A 23,049-nucleotide genomic window follows, 5' to 3' on the forward strand; every position below is an offset into this window, starting at 1 on the left:
TTTCTCTTGCACTTTGAATAAAATTGTTGCATTACCTGCAGGGATCCTGAAGGCAAGTGCTTTCTCTCCTAGAGGGCATGGATTTTTGTTTTGTTCACTGCTACTATATTTCCCTGTGCTCTGCACATGGGTTAGTGCCCAATAAATATCTGATGAATGGAATGAATGACTCTGGCCCTGGCTACTTCTTCAACCTCTCATCTCATGCCTGTCTTCCCCTTAGACAATATGCTTTTGTCCTCTAGTCTCCTGGCTGTCTCCTGAAAACTTCTCATCGGGCCTTTGAAACTGTTAACCTTCTTCATGAAATGATTTTACCCAAATGCTCAGCAAGACTGTTTCAACTTTCTCCAGATCTCCCTTAAAGGGCACCTCCTCAAAGATGCTTACCCTGTTTATCCCCTCTCCCAACACAATTAGACTCAACTAATTTATTTCCTCTCATAATTATCAGTTTATTGTCTCTCACCAAAGATTTTTAAGTTCTAGGAGGGCACAGACCATGTGTTCTGACATGAAAAATGTATACCCAGCATGTATCCCAGGGTCACATACATTCTAGAAGCTCAATGGATGTTTGTTGAGTAATGAGCAAAGAAAGGCTGTGGCGAGTGCCTCTAGCACCTTGTCACTCTGGAAACGAAACAGTCGAGCCACATGTTACAAAGCTTTACTCCAAATTACCATTTTAGCTTCTGTTACCTGTATTTTCTAACATACACAAATTTAATTGTTTAAGCCTCTTGCTATGGCAATAAAAGATTCTTTCCTGTCTCAAGATTGTATTAAAATCTTTTTCTTACATTCTCTTCTAGTGTTGTTATTTTTTAACAAGTAGCTCTTTATTTCATCTAGAACTTAATTTGATGTAACTATGTACTGTTTTCCAAATAGATGGCGATTATTCCCAAACATGTATCATATGCTTAAAACTATATTATTTCTGGGTTCCATTCTGTCTCATCAATCTAGCTATCTATTACTGTGCCAGTACCACACATTTTAATATCACTGGGTTTAAAACACATATATCATGAGCTGCTTAAACAAGTGTTCCCGCACTGTTCTTCTTGCAAAGAAACTGCAACATCATTTGGGCACGTGTCAAGAATATTCCTATTGGGATTACATTAAATTCACAGAGTTGGGGGAAAGCAGCATCTTTATATTAATGTTCCCATCTACATTGTAATGAAAATTTAGCCCTATCCTTTCCATTACCGTTACTGATATTATTTATTCCATTTTCCTTATCTAACAGCACTGTGTAACACTTCCAGAATAATGTAAATACTGATGAACAGTATCTTTGCCTCTCCCTAACTTTAATGGATGCGTCTTAGTATACGTCAGAGTAAGCACAATTCTGGCTACTAGTTTAAAATATGTTTATAATACACATTTACTGAGTTGTTTTATTTAAATCACACTATAAAAGTATCATTCAATTCTTATTTTTAGTTCGTTTGGTTTAAGTTTTCAAAGTGTCTAACATTATATCTAATGTCTTTGAGATAGCTATCAAACACTACAAGGTTATCTTTTCCTTTCACCTATTACAAATTATAACTGTGAATGACATATTGAGCCATTCTGGATTCCTATAATAAACTCCTTTTGGTCAGAATATTATCCTTTTATCATAATGCTGATTTTATCTGCCAATATCTTACTTATAACTTCTATACCTAAACTCATAAGCAAAACTGGTTTGGGGTTTTAGTTTGTTTTCTAACCTTCGTTAGGTTTTAGTATCCAGTGGTCACACTGGAGAAAAAAGAATTGGAAAAGCTATCCTTCTTTCTGTAAGCTCCAGGCTTAAACTTCTTTCCCTACATTTCAACATATTCAACCAACATTTCTTGAGTACCCACTGTGCATTTGTTAGACACTGACAAGATAAAATTTCATATATATATATATATATCTACATCCTTGGTGCAAAAAATTAAGTGAACAATGAAGAAACACACATGGAAGTATACTATAATATTACTGGCTCATCTACATATATGTATAGAGCTGCACAAGGAAGACTTCACAGAAGAACTGCAATTTGAGCTAAGTCTTGAAGGCAAGTAGGAGAAAAAGAAAGAACCAGCATTCTAAACATGTGTTCCTGAAGCAATCACTTCTACTTGCTCTTAAATAATTTTAATCCATAGGACTGTTGTTTCCTGTAAGATGACGCTACGTTACTAATGGCAACTGGAATTGTGTATTGATACAACTAACAAGGCCTATACTTCTTTCCACATTATGTTCAGAAGTGGGACTTAATATTTGTAGCGCTTGTTACTTCAAAATTAGTCTTAAATTCATGTTTTTTCCTACTACTTGTTCAAATTCACCATATTTCTGGTTGTTCTCTGCCAGAATAACACTGTGGCTTTTCATAATCCTTAACTATTCACTATTTATTAACTCCAAAACTCAAAAATAAATGGGCACAGGTTGAAATATTCAGAACAGAAGGAGTAAAAACAGAACATTCAAAGTTCATCACGATGCTGGTAGGGTTTTCATGCTGCATGCTATTTGAGATGATTACACCTTCTCTCACAATGTTCTATGGCCAGGCTCCAGGTTACCTCATTAAAATATAAACTCTTGAAAGTAAACTGAAAGAAACTCAGGATGGTGCCTACAACACAGTAGTTGATAGAAAATTTTCTAAAACAATACAGTCCAGTAATTTGAAGATTGTAACGCACATAGCTGCAGATTAACCGTAAAAATACAGTATATGCTTCTGGGAGGATAAACTGGTCCAGTCACTCTGGGAGACAAGACTGATATTCAGAGTTTTGAAAACGTACACACCCTGAGCAAATTCATTTCTGGAAATTTATGCTAAAGAAAAAAATTAATGTACAGGGATATATGGTTAGGGATATTCAGTGCAGCACAGTTTTATAATAATGAAAAATTAACAGTAGTCTAAATTCTCAACAGTAAGAAATATAAATAAATGCAACAGAACATTATAAATGCAACTGAAATTACAAAACTCTACATGTACTGACAAAGAAAGATGTTCAAGACAAATTATTAAGAAAAGCGGGTAACATTACATTATGCATCGCTGCACTACCTAATACAGCAGCCACTACCTACACAGAGATACTTAAATTTAAATTTGATTAATTAAATTTAATTTTAAATTAGCTATATTTAAATAAAATTTAAAATTCAGTTCCTCAGTCACACTAACCACATTTCAACTGCTCAACAGTCACATGCAGCCAGTGGCTACCATATAATGCAGAGAGCAGATACAGACCGTTGCCATCATCAGGGGAAGTTGCTGTTTTGCTGCTTTTAACCGTCTTCCTCACCCTTCATTTAAAAAGGGATTATTCAGACTGGCACTACAATAGTTCTGAGATTTTCTTTCCCCCTATCCAAATGTGAAAATTATCTGAAGACTCTGACCTCATTAGAGAAGTAGAGCTGTCATTTTTTTTTAATTCAATGTAAGATGAATTCTTCACTTAAGCTTTCTTAAAATGAAGCATTACATAGAAAAGTGAAAAATTATCAGTAGTCACAGTGGTCAGCTAAAGTCTGAGTTTCCTCTCTAAAAATAAGTGACAGCATACCTCTGTATCATTCCCTCTAGCTGTGCCTCCAGGGCAGCAAATAATTTTTATCACGTATCTTTTACAGCAAGGCAACAGTTTCCATGGAAACCACAGGGCAAACATCCATTACTGCTGCCTAGGACTTTATAAGCACACCGAAACTGAGGGAATCGCTTACTTTCAATTATTAATATTTTAAAATTGAGCAGTAGTTAGCTACTCTAATTCTGGTTTTGTTGTGTGTGTCTCTATGAACAAATCAATAGATGAGTAACAAATCAAGAAAATTCTGTGCCCCTCTAGCAACAAAATGAGTCTACAGAAATCAGGAGGGGGAAAAAAAAACCCAGAAAGGTATTAAACCAGCATACATACCAGCCAATGTCATCTCATACAAGACAGCAAATCAGAACAGAAATCAGTGCAGAACTTAGGTAAGAAAGAAGAAATTCCCTTGCACTAGCTCAGGAGAGCATATAAATTTATCTAGGTCAAAATGCTGACTAATCAGGAAAAAAAGACAGTCATAACAACTGAGAAAGTGGCCACTCACCTCTCTCAACAGAGCGTTCTCTTTTTCCTTCTGCTCCAAAAGGCTTTCGAGGTGGTGGACATGCATCTCCGCCTCTGCCAGTCTCCTTGTTCTCTCATGGTCCTCCTCAGTAGCCTTAGCAGAAAGCCCCTTGCTCTGCAACATCTCCAGAAGCTTCTTGATGGATTCATCCCGAGCGTTCAGGGTTTGCTTCTGAGTCTCAATCCGCAGCTCCATCTCCTCCAGAGTCTTTCGAAGGAGGAACAGCTCCTTGGCCTGCCGCTCATGCTCAGTGTGCAGCCTCTGAAAGTTCTCCTCCGTCAGCTCTGCCACGCAAGGCTCACCAGTCCTACTGTTACTGTCCTGTTGAAACAGCTGGTTCAGGTCCCTCTGGATCCGCAATTCATCCTGGAGAGCCTGGATTGTCATTTGCATGTGCTGGTATAAAGACAAAAAAGAAAACCCAAATGAGCTTTCCTCCTCAAGTAGCAGAAACAAAGCAGACTACGGGGAGTGAGAAAGCAGCTACTACAGCTCTCAGAACCCTGCATTTAGCAAATGAGGATTCACATTATTCCGTTTTACACTGTCTTTAAAAATGATTGAGATAATCTGTAAAATGTCAGTAATTTAATTTGTGTTTATTACCAACAGGAAACAAGGTAAGTCTGGCGGCTCCTCATTTTGCTTGACTAAATAAAGACACTGTTCAAGATTAACAGAAGGTATTACATGGAACTGAAGGTGAGGAGAGGGGAAAGGCAGGGGAAACCTATAGGAATACGGACACATCATACAAAAAATTTCACCAAAAAACACAAAGGATGTCAAAATACAAAATGACTTTTAAGTGTTTTACAATTAAGTTAGCACATTAAATAATAAACATAAGAATGCATGCCAGAATGTGCTTAGCACTCCTTATGTGTTAATTCATTTAATCCTCACTATAACATATGTACTATTATTTGAATTTTATTGATGATGACACCAGGCATACAGAGACTTAAATAACTCACCCCAAGATCACACAGTAAGTAATAGAGCTGGCATTTGAATTAAAGCAATTCTTGCAGCCCACTGAAGCTAGTACCCAAAGGTAATTAGATAACTTGAAGCTTTAAAAACAAAAAAACAAAACACAAAAAACTGAGGCTGTGTGAGCTATTTATACAGAAGAAGATAACAATATAAGTGAGTAATTTGAGTAATTAAATGAAAATGTTAGTGCAGATAAGCTAGTAAAATGTTTCAGAGGGTATATCTTTAGCCTGTATCCCTAACGAAGGTACATGAACCTTTAATCTGAATGGATAAATTCTACAACATTATATAAAGAACCTAAAAGGAAGTTACATCAAGAATCATGTTTTTAGAAATGAAGAAGCAACAACAGAAAATCACCCTTTGTATTCAAGGTATTCAAGGTCTGGCAGTGTGCCGCAGTGGAAGGAAACTAACCCACAATCAGAAGACAGGAGTTTTAGTTCCAGCTCTCACACTAAAGAGCAACCTAATTTGGAACACATTGCCATCTTTCTGGGTTTCAGATTCTTCATATTTAAAGTGAGGATATAAATGCCTGCACCATCTTTTCACAGAGCTAATAATATCATTGAAATCTTTGTGGCATATACGTTAAAACATACATTGTTTAAAATTTTTGGCAAACTGCAAAACAGCAGTAAATATCTCAAGCAAACGATCTAGCAAGTGTACAAAGACGCTCACTGTTGTTTATACCAGCGACAAAATTAGAAACAGCCTAAATGGATATTAATAGGTGATGAGTTAAGTAAATGAGAAATGTCCACCCAGTTTAATACTATGCATCAATTTTTTTAAACGTAGATTTATATTTACTGATAAAAACTACAGTTACAACATATTAAGAGTAAAAAAGCAGATATATAATAGCAAGTATAGGATGATCGCGATTCTAATTTTTAAAAAGTATATACATGCAGAGAAAAGTCTAAAAGGATGCAAACGATTACCAGTGTCTGGGTATGGGTAGACTTTACATTTTTCTTCATACTTTTTTGTACTATCTAAATCCCCTACAGTAAGCAAGTAATCAATAAAAAGGGACATTTTTTACCTTTAAAAATAAGAGAAAAGACTTCAGAGATGCCTGCTTGGCTGTGTTCAATTTGCTACCACTTTGGTTAAAAGGGAGGGAACAATAAATATTTACTATTTACTATAAATAAAAAATATCATAAGAAATAAAAATACTTCTGTAATGTTACACAGGAAATAATTAATGGTTATTTGGGGGAACGGAGGAAGGCAAGACGGAAGGGAGGAACGAACTGGAATCACTGAGGGACAACATGTAAGAAAACTTTATTCTATTCCGCATAAAAATTTTTTTAACTGAGGTGTAACTGACATTGAAAATTTTTTAATAATAGCTTTATTGAGACATAATTCACACATACCATAAAGTTCACCGGTTTAAAGTGTGTAAGTCAGCAGTTCTCAGCATATTAAAAGTTATACATTGATCACTACTATCTAATTCTAGAACACTGCCATCACCCCTTAAGAGAAATCCCATATACATCTGCAGTCACTTCCCAGCCACTTCCCATCTTTCTCTCCTCCTAACCCTCCTCTTGAATTTGAACTAAATGTATGTACTACCCACCCAAAAATTAAATTTAAAAAAATGCCTAATGATATTTTTCAGCCTCAAAAAGGAAGGAAATGCTGACACACGCTGCAACATGGATGGACACTGTGCCAAATGAAATAAGCCCATCACAAAAGACAAATATTGCACGAGTCCACTTACATGAGGTCCCTAGAGCAGTCTACCTCACAGAGACAGGAAGCACAAGAGTGGTTGCCAGGGGCTGGGGAGACGGGAGACAGGGAGTGACTGTTTGATGGGTGCAGAGATTCAGTTTTACAGGATGAAAAGAGTTGTGGAGATGGATGGTGGTGATGGCTGCACAACAGTATGAATGTACCTTATGAACTGTACACCTGAAAATTGGTTAAGATGGTAAATTTAACATGGTGAATGTAAGCTGTATTTTACAACGATTTTAAACACTGGGGGAAAAATATGCCTGCCATAGAATTCCAATGTGTTGATATTAAATAATTTACTTATAACTATTGATAAATATTTAGTTTGGTTCTCATTTTCCACTATTATAACAGGCACCTTCACATGTATATCTCTGCACATTTATCCAAGTTTTTCCTGGAGACAAATTCTGAAAGGTGGAATTCCTGGATCAGAGGGTATGTAGTTATGATTTTAATACACACAACAAATTATCTCTAAAAGGGTCTGTACAGATTTAAACTTCCACCAAACGATGTCTGAGCACTTTCCTATACCTTTGACAACTGGGTATTTTCTTTCTTCTCTTTCTCTTTTGGGCTTTTCTTTGATTACAAGTAAGACTGAATATCTATTCACGTATCTACAGGCGCTTTGTATTCCTTCCTTTGTGACTCATCTGTTCTTGTTCTTTGCTCATTTTGTTTTGGGGACATTTAACCTTTCTCCTAATCCACTTTAAGATCTTTCTATATTTGGAAAACAACCTTTTGCCTGCTGTGCATGTTACAAATATATTTCCAAATCTGTCATTTTTCTTTTAACATAGTTTATGGCAACTTAAATACAGAATTTTTTTAGTGCAAAGATAAGAACCTCTTCTTTTATAGTTTCTGGTTTTGGTATTATGCCTAGCAAGTAGTGAACTTTCAATTATGGCAGTCTTCAAACTCTCGAAAAGCATTGGCTTTTTCTTACGAAAAATAAATTCACAATAAAATTATCAGGTATTTGAATTCATGAATATGATTCTTTAAATAAATTTAACTACCCCGCATCATGCTGTAAAGATTCTCAACAGTTGTTGGAGTTCAAAATCCTTAATAAAAAGATGTGTCAAAATGCTAATTCTCTGAAGCCTATAATCAACCTCCAGTTTCATTCTTTACCTTTGGAAGTCAAAAAATCCAAATAAATTCTGAGCAAGTTTATCCCACAGGGAAATATCAGAAGTTAAATTCAACAATGAAACTGATTTCTAGGTACAACTGTCCCTCCTTTTCTGGACACTCATCACCAAATTCATTCAAATCAGGAGAAACAGATGTTGACGACAGCTAACAGTCTCACATACACTTTAGCACTTGTGATTATACTAGTATGGCAAGCACTGTTTTGGTGAAGAAAGAAAATACAACGACTAATGTGCCCTGCTTCTTCAGCTCTGCTTGCACCCATTTTACTAGAATACAGAATTAAAATGATGCTCTGACTGGTAGCCGAGAAGGCTACACAGCAATTTTCTCCATTGAAATGGGAATCAGCACCCCTTCTTCAGGCTATATTCAAGCTAGATTCACTTTATAAAAATTCCTGCCAACTCCCCTGGGAGAAGAAAGAAGCAGCAGGCAATAAGCCAGGCTGCTCTTTCCCTAGCACATTCATACTGAAGATAAAGTGAGCATATCTGCACATATCACATTTACCATGAATGACCAAAAACGCATGCTGAATTTAGCAGGACAATCTCAGTTGTCAGATATTAGGAAAATTTCTATTTGGGAATTCTGCTCATGACACTCTCCAAAATGATCTCACACTTCTCACATTCCAAATTGTACACCAACACTCACTAGTCTACTTTTGCTCACTCTAACACTCAGCTTGAGCTGGAAGACTGGAAAAATAACTGCTTAAAATTTAGTCCAAGGGTTGTGCTAAAATTACACCAAGCTGTATCTCAATGAAATGGTAGGATGTTGTGAACAACAGTAATGAAAATTCTTAAATCTCTGATAGGGTTTATGATCATTTTTTAGAAAAATACACGTCAAAAGCAACAAAAGATCACAACAATGCTTCATATATTTTAGACAAATATCAGAAGCTCTTCTGAGGCAAAACTTCCATTAGTTTCTCTGAACAAGAGAACGCTTTGATCCAGTTTATCCTGATTTCTAAAATGACAGAACCAAGGAGTCTAGAGCTATTTTTAGTTACAGAAAAAGAATATTATGGATACATGAAAATGGTCATCATCACAAACATTATACTGTATCCCAGAGAGTTCAATGCACTATTTGTCAAGATAACCATTAGAAAAAATACCAGTACTGCATCCTATTATGTTAAATTAAGAACGATTTTTTTCCTGAAACATGTAAATACATACATTGAGGAAACTTTATCAATGCAAGATGCAGAAGAGTTTATAATAATTCTTACTAACATCACCCAAGTCGATCCTCAGGCTCTGTGATGTTCTGATCTGTGCTGTACTGTATGTGTCCCTAAGAAGAGCACTTACCAGCCCAATCTGCAATTTATTTCTTTGTATCTGTCTTCAAGAAAAACTTTCTAGAACTTGGGACTTTCATCTTTTTACTCTAGGGCACGGCACAGTGTTTGGTATAGTAAGTGCTCAATAAATTTTTGATGAAAGATTGACAAAAACAAATTTTCACGCATTATTTTGAAAGTAAATGGCTACTGGATAGTAGATGCAAATCAAGTCCCTGGAAAATTATATCTTTCCCCTATAACAGAGAGAATTACTCTTATTCTGTAACAATTAGTTCCTTACCAGCTAACACAAAAAAAATTCTATCTCAAATACAAACTGGCCAAAATACTAATGCAATCCTAATTTTAAAAAAAAGTTAATTATACACTCTGGATTTATTTGTGTTTGATCTGAAGTGAAGAGAAGCATTTTCAAATAATTAACTGTCAACAAGAATCTTTTATACTTTTAATACTATACAACATACACCAAAAGTGTAGGATAGAGTTCTTATCCAAAAACAGAGCTTACAAAGTGGTAAAACTTAATAGCTATATATACACACTCACACACCAGCACTATACCTTATTATAAATTTTAAATTAAGAATATTCAAGAACGAGAAATGGGACACATAAAAGCACTTATTATATATGCAACATACTCAAATGAAGTTTAGATTCTATAAGATCACTATGATTTGGATTCATGAATCTTTAATATGAAAAGAAAGTATTCTAATTTCTATCATTTTAGAAGAAACTCAAAGTTTTTTAATGAGTCTGAATCTCCAAGACTGAGACAAAGGAAGAGCCTCTAAGGTAGTTCATTTCGTCTGATCATTAGTCTAGTATTCTTTCCGTTGATTCTTTCAGTTGATGACAAGGATTTATTTTCTGTGCAGCAAAGCACACTGTAAACTCTCAAATATTAAACGAAAACCAAGTTCTCAGACTGATCTAAATAAACACCAGCAAGAGACATATTACAATGCAAAAAACAACCACACCAGAATTCAAATGGATAGATTAAATTGTTTAAGTGAATGCTACTTTGAGCTTATTCTCCTCTAAAAAAGATATCAGAGTCAAGAAAATGAACAAGCAATTATTCCAGATTCCTAGCAGCTACTCTCTGCTACTGAATCCAGGAGAGAAAAAAGAACATCTGCCTTTATGCCGGCATAACCCAGAGGAGAAATTAAAGAATAAACAAAAATACTATCAAAATGGGGAAGTCCCGAGGTCATAATACATTCTATTACTGTGTGCTCATCAAGACAACAACTCAAGTGACAATAAACTGATTTTAGTACAAGTTCTAGAAATTCCAAATAGCTTTCAGTTACCCAAACTCCCATACCATTTACTTACCCCTTAGCCTCTACTTAAAGAGTATATGTATATGTATAACTGATTCACTTTGTTATAAAGCAGAAACTAACACACCATTGTAAAGCAATTATACTCCAATAAAGATGTTAAATAAATAAATAAATAAAATATAAATAAATAAAGAATATCCTCTACCTGTTCCCTCACTTTCACTCCCAGCTAAATCCTACCTGTCCTTTCATCCTTAGATCAGGCATTATCTCCTCTAGAAAGCCTGTCTGACTCTCAAACTGAACAAAAGGCAGAAATAGAGAGGAAGGAATGGCTGGAGGAAGAAAAGTACAGGAAGAAGAAAAGATAATATCCCAAACCAGATATTACAATAGTAAAAATATCATACTAATAAGCAATGTCAGGATTGAAGACGTCATTCCATTAAAAAATAACATCAAAATAAAAAAATTTTTTAACCTTAAAAGTAAAATCAACCAGCAGAGGGATCCTACAGTAACCATTTCCATAGTGTTTAACTTGAGAATGCTCAGTACTAACAAAGCAAAGGCAGAATTAAATACAAGGGACCATAAAGGTACTGTTCAGTCTAGCAGCATTTTAAGTATCAACCTCACTTCTTTCTTCATGCTCTACAACCCAAAAGTTTCAAGCACCTGCAACAGACGTCAATGAGGTTAACAAAATTCCCAGATTTAGTCCCTGAAATACTAGTACATAAATCAAGAAGAAGGGTAAAGAAAGAAGAGTTAAGCGATACCAATCAGCTGTGAACATGTTAAGAGCTAACCCTGGCAATGCTACAACTGGGAGTGGATTCAGCTGAATAAACACACACAGGAGGCGGCAGCTTGGCTGTGAGGGCGGGGGGGGGGGGGGGCCTGCTGACATTCAGCTGCAGCGCATGGCATAAAGCTAACAGGGGCTAATGTCTGTGCCCCACAGAGCTATGTCAACACTGAAGTCACTGTGTGCCCAAAGCTTTCCAGAAGCTATAGAATTCCTTTTTCCTTTTTTTCCCTTCCTTTTCCTCCAAAGAAAGAGAAGAGGCAAGGAAGACTGATATTGAGGGAGAGTACAAAGAGATCATGACCTTACAATCTTACAGAAAAGCACTCGTGTACACTGTCATTGTTTAAGATGCTTTCACACACACTATCACTAAACTGTGTTAAATTGAAATGAAGCCCATCAAAATTATTTACATAAATAATTCTGTCTTGGGGAGAAAATAGCATAGAACATATGTGAAGAACATCAGCTAACCAGAATAAACCAACCAAATTACTCACATTTTTTTCAAGACTTACCTCTTTAATAATGGGCTTTCTTGTAAAAATCAAATCTACACTAGGCAACTGATAGACTACAATAGTCCACTGTTGTATTTTGTTCTAGAGATACTAAGACCAAGTGCAGTAAGACAAGAGAAGGAAATCAAAGGTATAAGAATTAGAAAGCAAGAAACAGTCATTATACAGAGATTGTAGGATGAAAACTCAGAAGAAATTACAGACAAAATATCTGTATAATTAAGAGTCGAGCAAGGGACTTCCCTGGTGGTCCAGTGGTTAAGAATCCACCTTCTAATGCAGAGGACGTGGGTTCTGCATCCCACATGCCACGGGGCAACTCAGCTCACGTGCCACAACTACAGAGCCCACCAGAGCCCACGCGCTCTGGAGCCCGCGCACCGCAACGAAAGATCCTGCGTGCCGCAAGGAATATCCCGCGTGCAGCAACTAAGACCTGACGCAGCCAAAAATAAAACAAATAAATAAATAAATATTAAAAAAAAAAAGTTTAGCAAGCCTGGCACATATAAGATCAACATATAAAATTTAACTGCATTTCTCTACAAGGAACAAATCTTTAAAAAGTGTAATTAAAAAGAGAGAGAAAGAGAATCTTGATAAATAAAACCAAAGAAGCATCTGGGGATAAAATAACAATAAAAAGTCAAACTATTATGGAGAAAATCATAATTGTTTCAAAAGCAAAACACCAAGGTATAAATATTATTTTTTTTGTATACAATCCCTTAATTTTTCCTTGGCAACCATCAAATAAGGCATATCAAAGACTCTTTTGCACATGCTTCTGTAAAAATGTTAAGTAGATAAAAGAAATCTTTAAAAATTCATAAGATTTTTTTGAAAATCAATTTAGGTAGTAAACAGACAATACAAAAGATTGCTTCATGTTTTAGCAGCATGTTGAGAGGAAATAAAACCATATGGGATCTTCATGGGGTATTTAAAAGGAAAATACATTTGTTTTCTTGACTCTCACCAATTTTATCACATAAACTCCAATAAATACATGTGTTACCATTATTTTCATTTATCTCCTACATCCATATTTACTCATCACGTTGTATTTTCAATTTGAATACTTAGGTCTATGACCATAAAATCTTTCACTTCACTTCAGCTGACTGCATACTTTTAGGGGAAAGTTAAACATGCACTTACCCTATGACCCAGCGATTCCACTCCTAGATATTTCCGCAAGAGAAATAAAAACATGGCCACAAACACATCTGTATAAAAATGTTTACAACCGCTTTATTCATAAGAGCCAAAACTGGAAACAACCCCATCAACAGGAGAATGGATAAATTGATTATGCAATATCCATGCAATGAAAACTACTCAATATTAGGATGACTATGGATACATGCAACAACACGAATAAACTTAAAAAAATATATATAGTACACTGAGCAAAAGAAGCCAAACACAACAGAGTACAGACTATATGGTTCCATGTATAGGAGGTTCTAGAGCAGGCAAAACTAATCTAAAGTGAAAGGAATTAGAACACTATCTATGTGCTGGGGGCAGGGAAAATACTGATTGGGAAGGAGCTCAAGGGAACCTTATGGGATGATGGAAATGTTCCATATCTTCGTAAGACTGCATTATACGACTACTGGCATTTGTCAAAACTCATGGAACTATGATACGGAAGATGCATGTATTTTGCTGTATGTAAACTATAGTCCAACAAAAAATAAATATATTAAAAGAGAAAAAAGTAACAGATATAGGTCAGAAAAGGGAAAAGTAAATAAGTATTCAAGAAAATTTCTTAACAAGTAGGAATGACTTCACTTAAAAGAAAGAAGGATAATTTAGTTGATTGTAAGAACACTTCCACTCCCAACATGTATGATGCTCTATCACCTAATTCAATTGTAACCCTGCATTCTTAAAAAGGTTAGAGAAGAAAACAGAAGCTTGGGGCTACAGAGACTCATTCAAATATACAACAACGTATGGAAATCACCATCAACAATTTGCCTTATTTGCTTCAGATATCTCTCTCTCTCTCCCCCACCCCTCACTGTTGCTTATTTAAAATTCACATAAGTGATGTCATCTGTTCTTGATTCTCTTTGCAAATTGCTCATGTTACTCAACATAATGTGTCTGAGAATGTAAACTGGTATAGCCACTATAGGAAACAGTAATGGAGGTTCCTCAAAAAATTAAAAATAGAACTGCCATTAGATCCAGCAATTCCACTTCTGAGTTTTTATCCAAAGAAAACAAAAATAACTAACTCGAAAAGTATCCGCACCCCCATGTTCACTGCAGCATTATTTATAATACCCAAGATATAGAAACAACCTAAGTGTCCATCAATGGATGAATGGATAAAGAAAATGTGGTGTGTATATCTATACACATATGTGTATAGATATACACAATGGGATATTATTCAGCCATAAAAAAAAATAAAATCTTACCATTTCGGGGGGGAACCACAAGCTCACAGATAGAGAACAGATTGGTGGCTGCCAGGGGTGGGGGGACAGGGAGTGGGTGAAATGGGTAAAGGGAGTCAAAAGGTACAAACTTCCAGTTATAAAAATAAATAAGTCCTGGGAATATAATGTACAGCATGGTGACTATAGTTAATAACACTGTATTACATATTTGAAAGTTGCTAAGAGAGTAGATCTTAAAAGTTCTCATCCCACGAAAAAAAAGTTCTTTGTAACTATGTGCGGTGACGGATGTTAACCAGACCCAATGTGTTGATCATTTTGTAATGTATCCCAATAGCAAAATATTGAAACTAATATAATGTTATATGTCAGCAATACTTCAATTTTTTAAAAAAGTGTTTGAGATTTATCCACACTGATATACATAACTCTAGTTCATTCACTTTTATGAACTGTATAATACAGGTTTCACAATTCCTTATCCAAAATTCTAAAATCCAAAGAGCTTTAAAAAGACTAAATTTTTCTCCAAGCTTAATGCAAAAACCTGACTCAACTGCTATGAGGCTATTTACCATTTATTTATCCAATTTAGTATGAATATTCCTAAGTTTTGCTACAGATTTAATATGTTTGATTACTGGGTATTGTCCAGATCCCAATGGGAGTATTACACAATATACAGTTTATATACTGGATTACCTTTCAAAATCTGAAAAAAATCTAAATTCCAACATACATGTGCCCTAAGTATTTTGGAGGAAAGGACTGTGTACTCATATTCCATTTTGTGAATAAATACCAACTTATCCACTCACCTACTTGAGGAACAGTTAGATGTTTTTCCACTTTTTCACTGTTACAACAAGCACATGTACATCTACCTGTCTCCTTGTGCACATGTGCAAAAGTTTCTCTCAAGGAGACATACAGAAATGAAACTGCCAGGTAGTAGAGCGTGTCTTCAACCTTACTGGTCATTTAAATGTACCTTTTTCAATTTACTATAAACAAGATGCATGACACAGACGATAAAAGGGAGCAGATATCCAGCCTATAACTTTCATATCTACAGAACCATTAATCATATAACACTTTCCATTAATCATAAAACCACTTTCCTAGAAGGAAATTTTTGGTGGAAATGGATTGGGTTGCTACTTAAAAAAAAAAAAAAAAAAAGCTAAATGATTGTGCATTCAATTCCATCCATAAGGAATAAAGACACTGTTTTCAAAGAAAGTTATTACTTATGAAGCTACTTTAATTAGCAGAGCCCTAGTATCGCTGTAAGGCTTGAGAATTTTTTTTAAAAAGAAAAAATTCTGGGCTTCCCTGGTGGCGCAGTGGTTGAGAGTCTGCCTGCTAGTGCAGGGGACACGGGTTCGAGCCCTGGTCTGGGAGGATCCCACGTGCCGCGGAGCGGCTGGGCCCGTGAGCCACAACTGCTGAGCCTGCACGTCTGGAGCCTGTGCTCCGCAACGGGAGAGGCCGCGATAGTGAGAGGCCCGCGCGCCGCAATGAAGAGTGGCCCCCACTTGCTGCAGCTGGAGAGGGCCCTTGCACAGAAACGAAGACCCAACACAGCAATCAATCAATCAATCAATCAATCAATAAATTTAAAAAAAAAAAGAAAAAGAAAAAATTCTATCCATAGGATCTTTTCTCTCTTAAAGAAGGAATGAGAGAAGAAACAGAAAAAGATTGGAAAGAATCCTAATTTCTCTCCGCTCACCCTATTTCCTAAAATGGCATCTTTCCCTGAGAATCCCCACAAAATACAGCTACTTTAATCTCAGTACCAAAATTTTGATGTCAAAGATTCCTATAAAAATGATCTTAGAGATAAGGACACTGAAAATCTGAAAGCAACAATAATCAACAGTTTCAAGAATTTCCTTTCTATCCCTTTCATATTTATTGGAAAATAAATAAATAAGCAGGCTTCTTTTTTCTCTCAGGTATTTGAGAAACAAAAAAGTAACACAGGGAGACCTGATTCATTACTAATGTTTAAAATATTTTTAAACTAAATTTATGAATTGGGATAGATGCTTATATAATTCTTTTTTTCTGACAGCTTTTAAGAACACATTCTTTGATCCCCATATTATACGGAAAATTGGCTTTTTAAATAAAGCTACTTGCTTAACCCAAGGTATCTAAACAAAAACAAGAAAACTTAAATGAGAGGTTCACAAAGGAACATTTGATGACGTTAGTGAACCTAAAATATTTCATATTTCTTATACAGACTTAAGCAAAAGAAAATATGAATCCCAACGTATAGACAAGTGCCACAAAAACACAAAACCTACAGGAACACAAGAACAGCACTTTATCCTAGGCGGAAAAATGAACCCCTAGCCTATTTCAATACCAGAAGAATGACAGATTCTGAGAGGGCCCTGGCTACCTTGGGAGTTCTCTCCATCAAGAACAAGAACTAGCAATTAACATGAAAGAGTCCCTTTCAGACAATTCTGCCCACACAGGAGGCAGTGCTGTTGAAAAATAAACTTAACCAAACATTGGAGAACAGAAAAAAAATACTGAAGTATAATCCCTCACTGACGGAAGAAAGATCTTTAGTTAGCAGCAGGCATTAAGCTCCCTGACAGAGATACAATGGCAGGTGAGTATAATAAACACGGTCTGTCTCCATATAAAGGCAGATAAGACAGATAACAGTGGATAAGAGAGTCATCAATCCCAACAGCAACAAAAATACACAATTATAACTGCAAACAGGGATAAAAGCTATAAATCCAAGGTAGTAAAAGGTAAGAGAAGATTTGGGGGCTGGGTGAGATCTGAAGAATGAGTTAACTTCCATTAACTATTTAAAGACACAACACTTCTACTGTGAGGAGAAGACTACTTAGGTGAAGACCCTCAAGAAGGAGGGGGCACAGCACATTTGAGGGATTAAGGAGACTGAGCCCCAAGGAAGTGTGACAAGAGTTTTGGACTTTAAGGGCAACAGGAAGCCCTGAAAAAGTTTTGAGCAGAGTATGATCATCTCCACCATCATCACTAATAGTGATGCCAGGCACATACTACCACATTTAATTCTTAGAACAAGTACATGAGGTAAGAATTATATAACCATTTTACAGATGAGGAAACTAAGGTTTGGAAAGACTTAGCAGCCTGCCAAGCTCACATAACTAGTGAGTGGTAGAGCCAGGATTCAAACATCACATGGGCACTTTCAAAAGCTCAGACTGGCTGCAATGAGGCTGCACATCAGGGGGAAACAGAAAGACTGGGGAAAATTGGGAGACCACTGCAATAATGTCAGCCAACAGTGACATGACCAAACTATGACAGTGGCTGTGGGGTGGGAAAATGGATGGCTTACAGAAATACTTCAGAGAAAAAAGATCACCAGGATTTGACTGGCAGGGTGGGAAACGAGGGAGTGAAGCAATCAAGGAAAATTCTGAAGTTTCTGACTTAAACACCATGGACAAGTTGGTGGCACCATAAACAAAAATGGGAAAAAATAAGGAAGGACCAGAATTGAGGGGAAATCTTGAGCTGAATGTAATGTGCTTTTGAGATGTTGAGAAAAGGTTTGAGGGAGCAACTGGGCATGTGGGTTTGGAGCTTAGAGGAATGATATGAGCTAAAGATGTTAAGTGTGGACGCTCTGATACACAGATGTTAACTGAGGCCAAGGTAGTGAATGAGCCTCCCTAGGAAAAGAAAACACAGCAAGAGGAGATAGTCATAGGACTGATTCAACATTAGATGGCAGGCAGAGGGTAAGAGGCGGGCAAAGGAGACAAGAGGAGCAGTCAGAGAAGTGGGTAGAAATCAGGAAAACAGTGTCACAGAAACTGAAAGAAGTTGCTAAGGACCCTTTCTCTAAGGGGAGAACACAGACCAAGAGAGATTTGGCTCTGGGTTCAATTCCTGGTTCCATCAGGATGACTTCAGTGAAGTTAACTAAATACTCTTGAGCCTTAATTTATTAATCTATACTATGAACATTATGAAACTTAATCTACAGGGTTATTATAATAATTAGCAGTAAGACAGAACACCTATAACACTGTAAATTATCAATAAATGGCAGTTACTGTTGTTGCCCCTGTTTGTAAAATCAAAAGGTTTGGTTAGTGGCTTATTGAACCCAGTCCTGGGAAGCCCTAGGGGTTCTAAAGAACATCTTCAGGGAATGCCTGGCAGGGCCACACTGGGGCATCTGGGCTCCCCAGTCCTGTCTCAATCAGAACAGCTTTGCCTTCTTTTTCATTTTACTTCTTAAAATAAGTTTTAGGGACTCCCCTGGTGGCACCGTGGTTGGGAATCCACCTGCCAATGCAGGGGACACGGGTTCGAGCCCTGGTCCGGGAAGATCCCACATGCCGCAGAGCAACTAAGCCCGTGCACCGCAACTACTGAGCCTGCGCTCTAGATCCCGGCTCCACAACAAGAGAGGCCACCGCAATGAGAAGCCTGCACCCCACGCCGCTCGCCGCAACTAGAGAAAGCCTGTGCGCAGCAACGAAGACCCAACACAGCCAAAAAAATAAATTAATTAATTAGTAAATAATAAGTTTTATTTTCATATCTGAATAATATTCATTTGAAAAAAGGGGTCTGCAGCTTAAAGTGTTTTTCAAAAAGCAATGACTGGATCATCTCAATAGTCCCTTCAATTCATTTGGATTACAGCTTGTAATTCTTTTTTTTTTTCTTTTTTTGAATTTTTGAAGTTTATATTTTTATACAGCAGGTTCTTATTAGTTATCTATTTTATACATATTAGTGTATACATGTCAATCCCAATCTCCCAGTTCATCCCACCACCACCCACGCCCCCGCCACTTTCCCCCCTTGGTGCCCATACGTTTGTTCGCTACATCTGTCTATTTCTGCCCTGAAAACCGGTTCATCTGTACCATTTACAGCTTGTAATTCTTCACCGAAGTAAAACATGTGAGAAATAAGGACAAAACAACACACTTGATAACATAATCCCTAACATGAACCTTATTATTTATGATTATTTAATTAGAATAATGGTTATAAATCAATTAGCTCTGTTTATCTACTGAAAATTGTACTAGGGTCAGTGCCATTACTGCCATTGAAGCACCACAGCCTCATAATAGCAATTTTTTGTTTGTTTGCTTAAGATTATAACCGCATGAACAGTGAAGAAAAGAGTTAAGCAGCATTAAAATCACAAAGGGCTTTCTTTTTTCATGAAAAATAAAGTTGGTTAGTGTGCTCAAATTAGTGTTTTCTTTTTGAAAGCCCTGCATGAAGAAAACCAATTAGTAAAGAATCAAAATATCTCACCAGCCTTTTCTCATTGAAATCAGTACCTCTAAAAACTTTCTTTTAATATCCTTTTCTTATGCTATTGATTGTTTGTAACTAATCACTTTCCATGTCATCATTGTGTGTGGTCCACTTGTGATAATTATCCCACACTCTCCAGTTTAGTCTGTTGAGCAATCACCACTCTGGTGCAGCTGAAAATTCTCAGGGACACTAGCTTGAATCTCTATGGCACAGATGTCCTAATACTTCATTTTAAAATGGGACAAAGGTTTTACAGAGCCTTGCTGATCTTTTGTCCCAGACACTGGCTGTCTTTTTCATCTAGGACATAATCAAAAATGTACTGTATTAAAAAAAAAATGTACTGTATAAGTTTTTTAACTACAACTTTAGAATATATACTCTTCAATAGTAAGTCAGTTCTCTTAAATGACAGAATTTCCTCCTATTTAATTGCTGGAAATTTTAAGCAATTAAATAGGAGCTGACAGTGGATCAATAGTTGTCTTCATTTTAACAGCTCACCCAATAATGAGGAACATGAGAACTGCATCTGGAAGATTTGGTGTGAAAGGAAATGACTTCTGAAAGGCTGACTGATTTATTTGTGCTGATACTGGCACAGACTGCCCTACTTTAGGCAGGATGGTTAGGGAAGGTCTCTTTGAAGAAGTACCATTTAAGCTGACACCTGAGGCAGCCAGCATATAAGAGTGGGGTAAGAATGTCTGGCAGCACATAAGAATAAAGAGTTAAGAATAGCATATATATATATATATGTATATGTGTATATGTATATACATGTGTGTGTGTGTGTGTACACATATATATTTGAAGGACATTTTTTTCAACGCCCTATCAGCCATTAATACAAATTGAAAGCCTGTTATAATCAAATCAATGTAGTCCTGGAAAAAGAATATCAACAAAGAGATCAATGGAACAAATCTCACAATAATTAAGCACTTAAGAAAGAAAAAGGAAATGCCACAAACCAAAAGAAAAGAGACTGATCACAGTATTTAGAAAGCTTTTCAATTATTAGGAAAACATCAAAATAAATACGTTCTCCCCACACAAAATTAAAAATAAGTTCCAGGAAGATTAAAGAACTAGGTATAAAATGTAAATTAATTAGAAAATAAAAAGAATAAATATAAACATATTTAATGATATTCAGATAGGGAAGGACTTTCTAAACAAAAAAAGAAATGTAAGAAATTACAAAAAAATTACAAATTACAAATGTAAGAAAAGTATAGTACATTTTACTGCTTAGAAATCTAGAATTATAAATATCAAAAGTCAAAAAACTAATGAGCAAATGACAAAAACTAAAAATTATTCACAACTGTGAAAGTACTTTATGCTCACTATTGAAAAAGCCCATAAAAGTCAATGAAATACTAAGACCTTCCTGTCTCCAAGAGAAATTAACAAATAGGAATATACCAATCACAGACAATATGCAAGTGGACAATAAACACATGAAAATGTAAACAAAGAATTGCAAATGAAAGCAAAGTAAGACAAAACTTTTTAACCTATGAAAAAGGTAAAAGTTTTTTTTCAGGCAAAAGATTTTTAAACATTATATGAACAGGTAAGGTGATACATGCATTCTTACATGCCTGATCACCTAAAGTGGTCCAATCCTTCTAGAAAACAGTGTGTCAATAAGTATATTCATCTCTTTTATTTTATAAGCACAACTGTATCATCCTTAGGAAGCAGAAACTATCTTCTAGCAATGTTGCTTTTCTCTCCAAATATAAGGTGGATAATATAGTAATTTGTAGGGTCATTTTTATAACATTTTCTCATTACAAAGTAATAAATATAAGTGTTAAACATTTTAGGAATACATAAATTTATACGGGAAAAACTCTCCTATAATTCCTTTGATCCCCTCTGATAAATAGACTCAATTTTTTAACAACCTATCATAGGAAAATAATCAGAAATATGAAAATGTATTAATAAAGATGGCCATAACAGTAATACATATGACCAAAAAAACTGAAAAGTGGGGAGACCTTCAAGACGGCGAAAGAGTAACACATGGAGATCACCTTCCTCCCCACAAATACATCATAAATACATCTACATGTGGAACAACTCCTACAGAACACCTACTGAACACTAGCAGAGGACCTCAGACCTCCCAAAAGGCAAGAAACTCCCCACGTACCTGGGTAGGGCAAAAGAAAAAAGAAAAAACAGAGACAAAAGAATAGGGACGGGACCCGCACCAGCGGGAGGGAGCTGTGAAGGAGGAAAGGTTTCCACGCACTAGGAAGCCCCTTCACTGGCAGAGACAGGGCGTGGCAGGGGGGAAGCTTCAGAGCCACGGAGGAGAGCGCAGCAACAGGGGTGCGGAGGGCAAAGCGGAGAGATTCCCTCACAGAGGATCGGTGCCAACCAGCGCACACCAGCCTGAGAGGCTTGTCTGCTCATCCGCCAGGGCAGGCGGGGGCTGGGAGCTGAGGCTCAGGCTTTGGAGGTCAGACCCCAGGGAGAGTACTGGGGTTGGCTGCGTGAACACAGCCTGAAGGGGGCTAGTGTGCCACAGCTAGCCAGGAGGGTGTCCGGGAAAAGTCTGGAGCTGCCGAAGAGGCAAGAGACCATTGTTTCGGGCACGTGAGGAGAGGGGATTCAGAGCACCTCCTAAATGAGCTCCAGAGACGGGCACGAGCCGAGGCTATCAGCACGGACACCAGAGACAGGCATGAGACGCTAAGGCTGCAGGTGCAGCCACCAAGAAGCCTGTGCGCAAGCACAGGTCACTATCCACACCTCCCCTCCCGAAAGCATGTGCAGCCCCCCACTGCCAGGGTCCCGTGATGCAAGGACAACTTCCCCGGGAGGACACACGGCGCGCCTCAGGCTGGTGCAACGTCACGCCAGCCTCCACCACCACAGGCTCACCAGCATTCTGTACTCCTCCCTCCCCCCGGGCGTGAGTGAGCCAGAGCCCCCAATCAGCTGCTACTTTAACCCTGTCCTGTCTGGGCAGGAACAAACGCCCTCAGGCGACCTGCATGGAGAGGAGGGGCCAAATCCAAAGCTGAACCCCAGGAGCTGTGCGAACAAAGAAGAGAAAGGGAAATCTCTCCCAGCAGCCTTAGGAGCAGCGGATTAAATCTCCACAATCAACTTGATGTACCCTGCATCGGTGGAATACCTAAAGAGACAATGAATCATCCCCAAATTGAGGCAGTGGACTTCGTGTGATTTTGCCTGTATA

At 37.0% G+C, this 23,049-nt stretch overlaps 1 protein-coding gene across 5 annotated transcripts in view; it reads right to left on the reverse strand.

Moving 5' to 3' along the window:
• Positions 1-23,049, reverse strand: part of ERC1 (ELKS/RAB6-interacting/CAST family member 1) — a 420,180-nt gene that overhangs the window by 327,805 nt on the left and 69,326 nt on the right. For all 5 annotated transcript variants that reach the window (XM_068560632.1, XM_068560635.1, XM_068560636.1 and 2 more), the window contains exon 3: positions 4,138-4,554. In XM_068560632.1, the coding sequence (XP_068416733.1) occupies positions 4,138-4,554 (417 nt within the window). The remainder of the gene's footprint in view (positions 1-4,137; positions 4,555-23,049) is intronic.

Source organism: Eschrichtius robustus, chromosome 13 (genome assembly GCF_028021215.1).
Source record: "Eschrichtius robustus isolate mEscRob2 chromosome 13, mEscRob2.pri, whole genome shotgun sequence".
NCBI lineage: Eukaryota > Metazoa > Chordata > Mammalia > Artiodactyla > Eschrichtiidae > Eschrichtius > Eschrichtius robustus.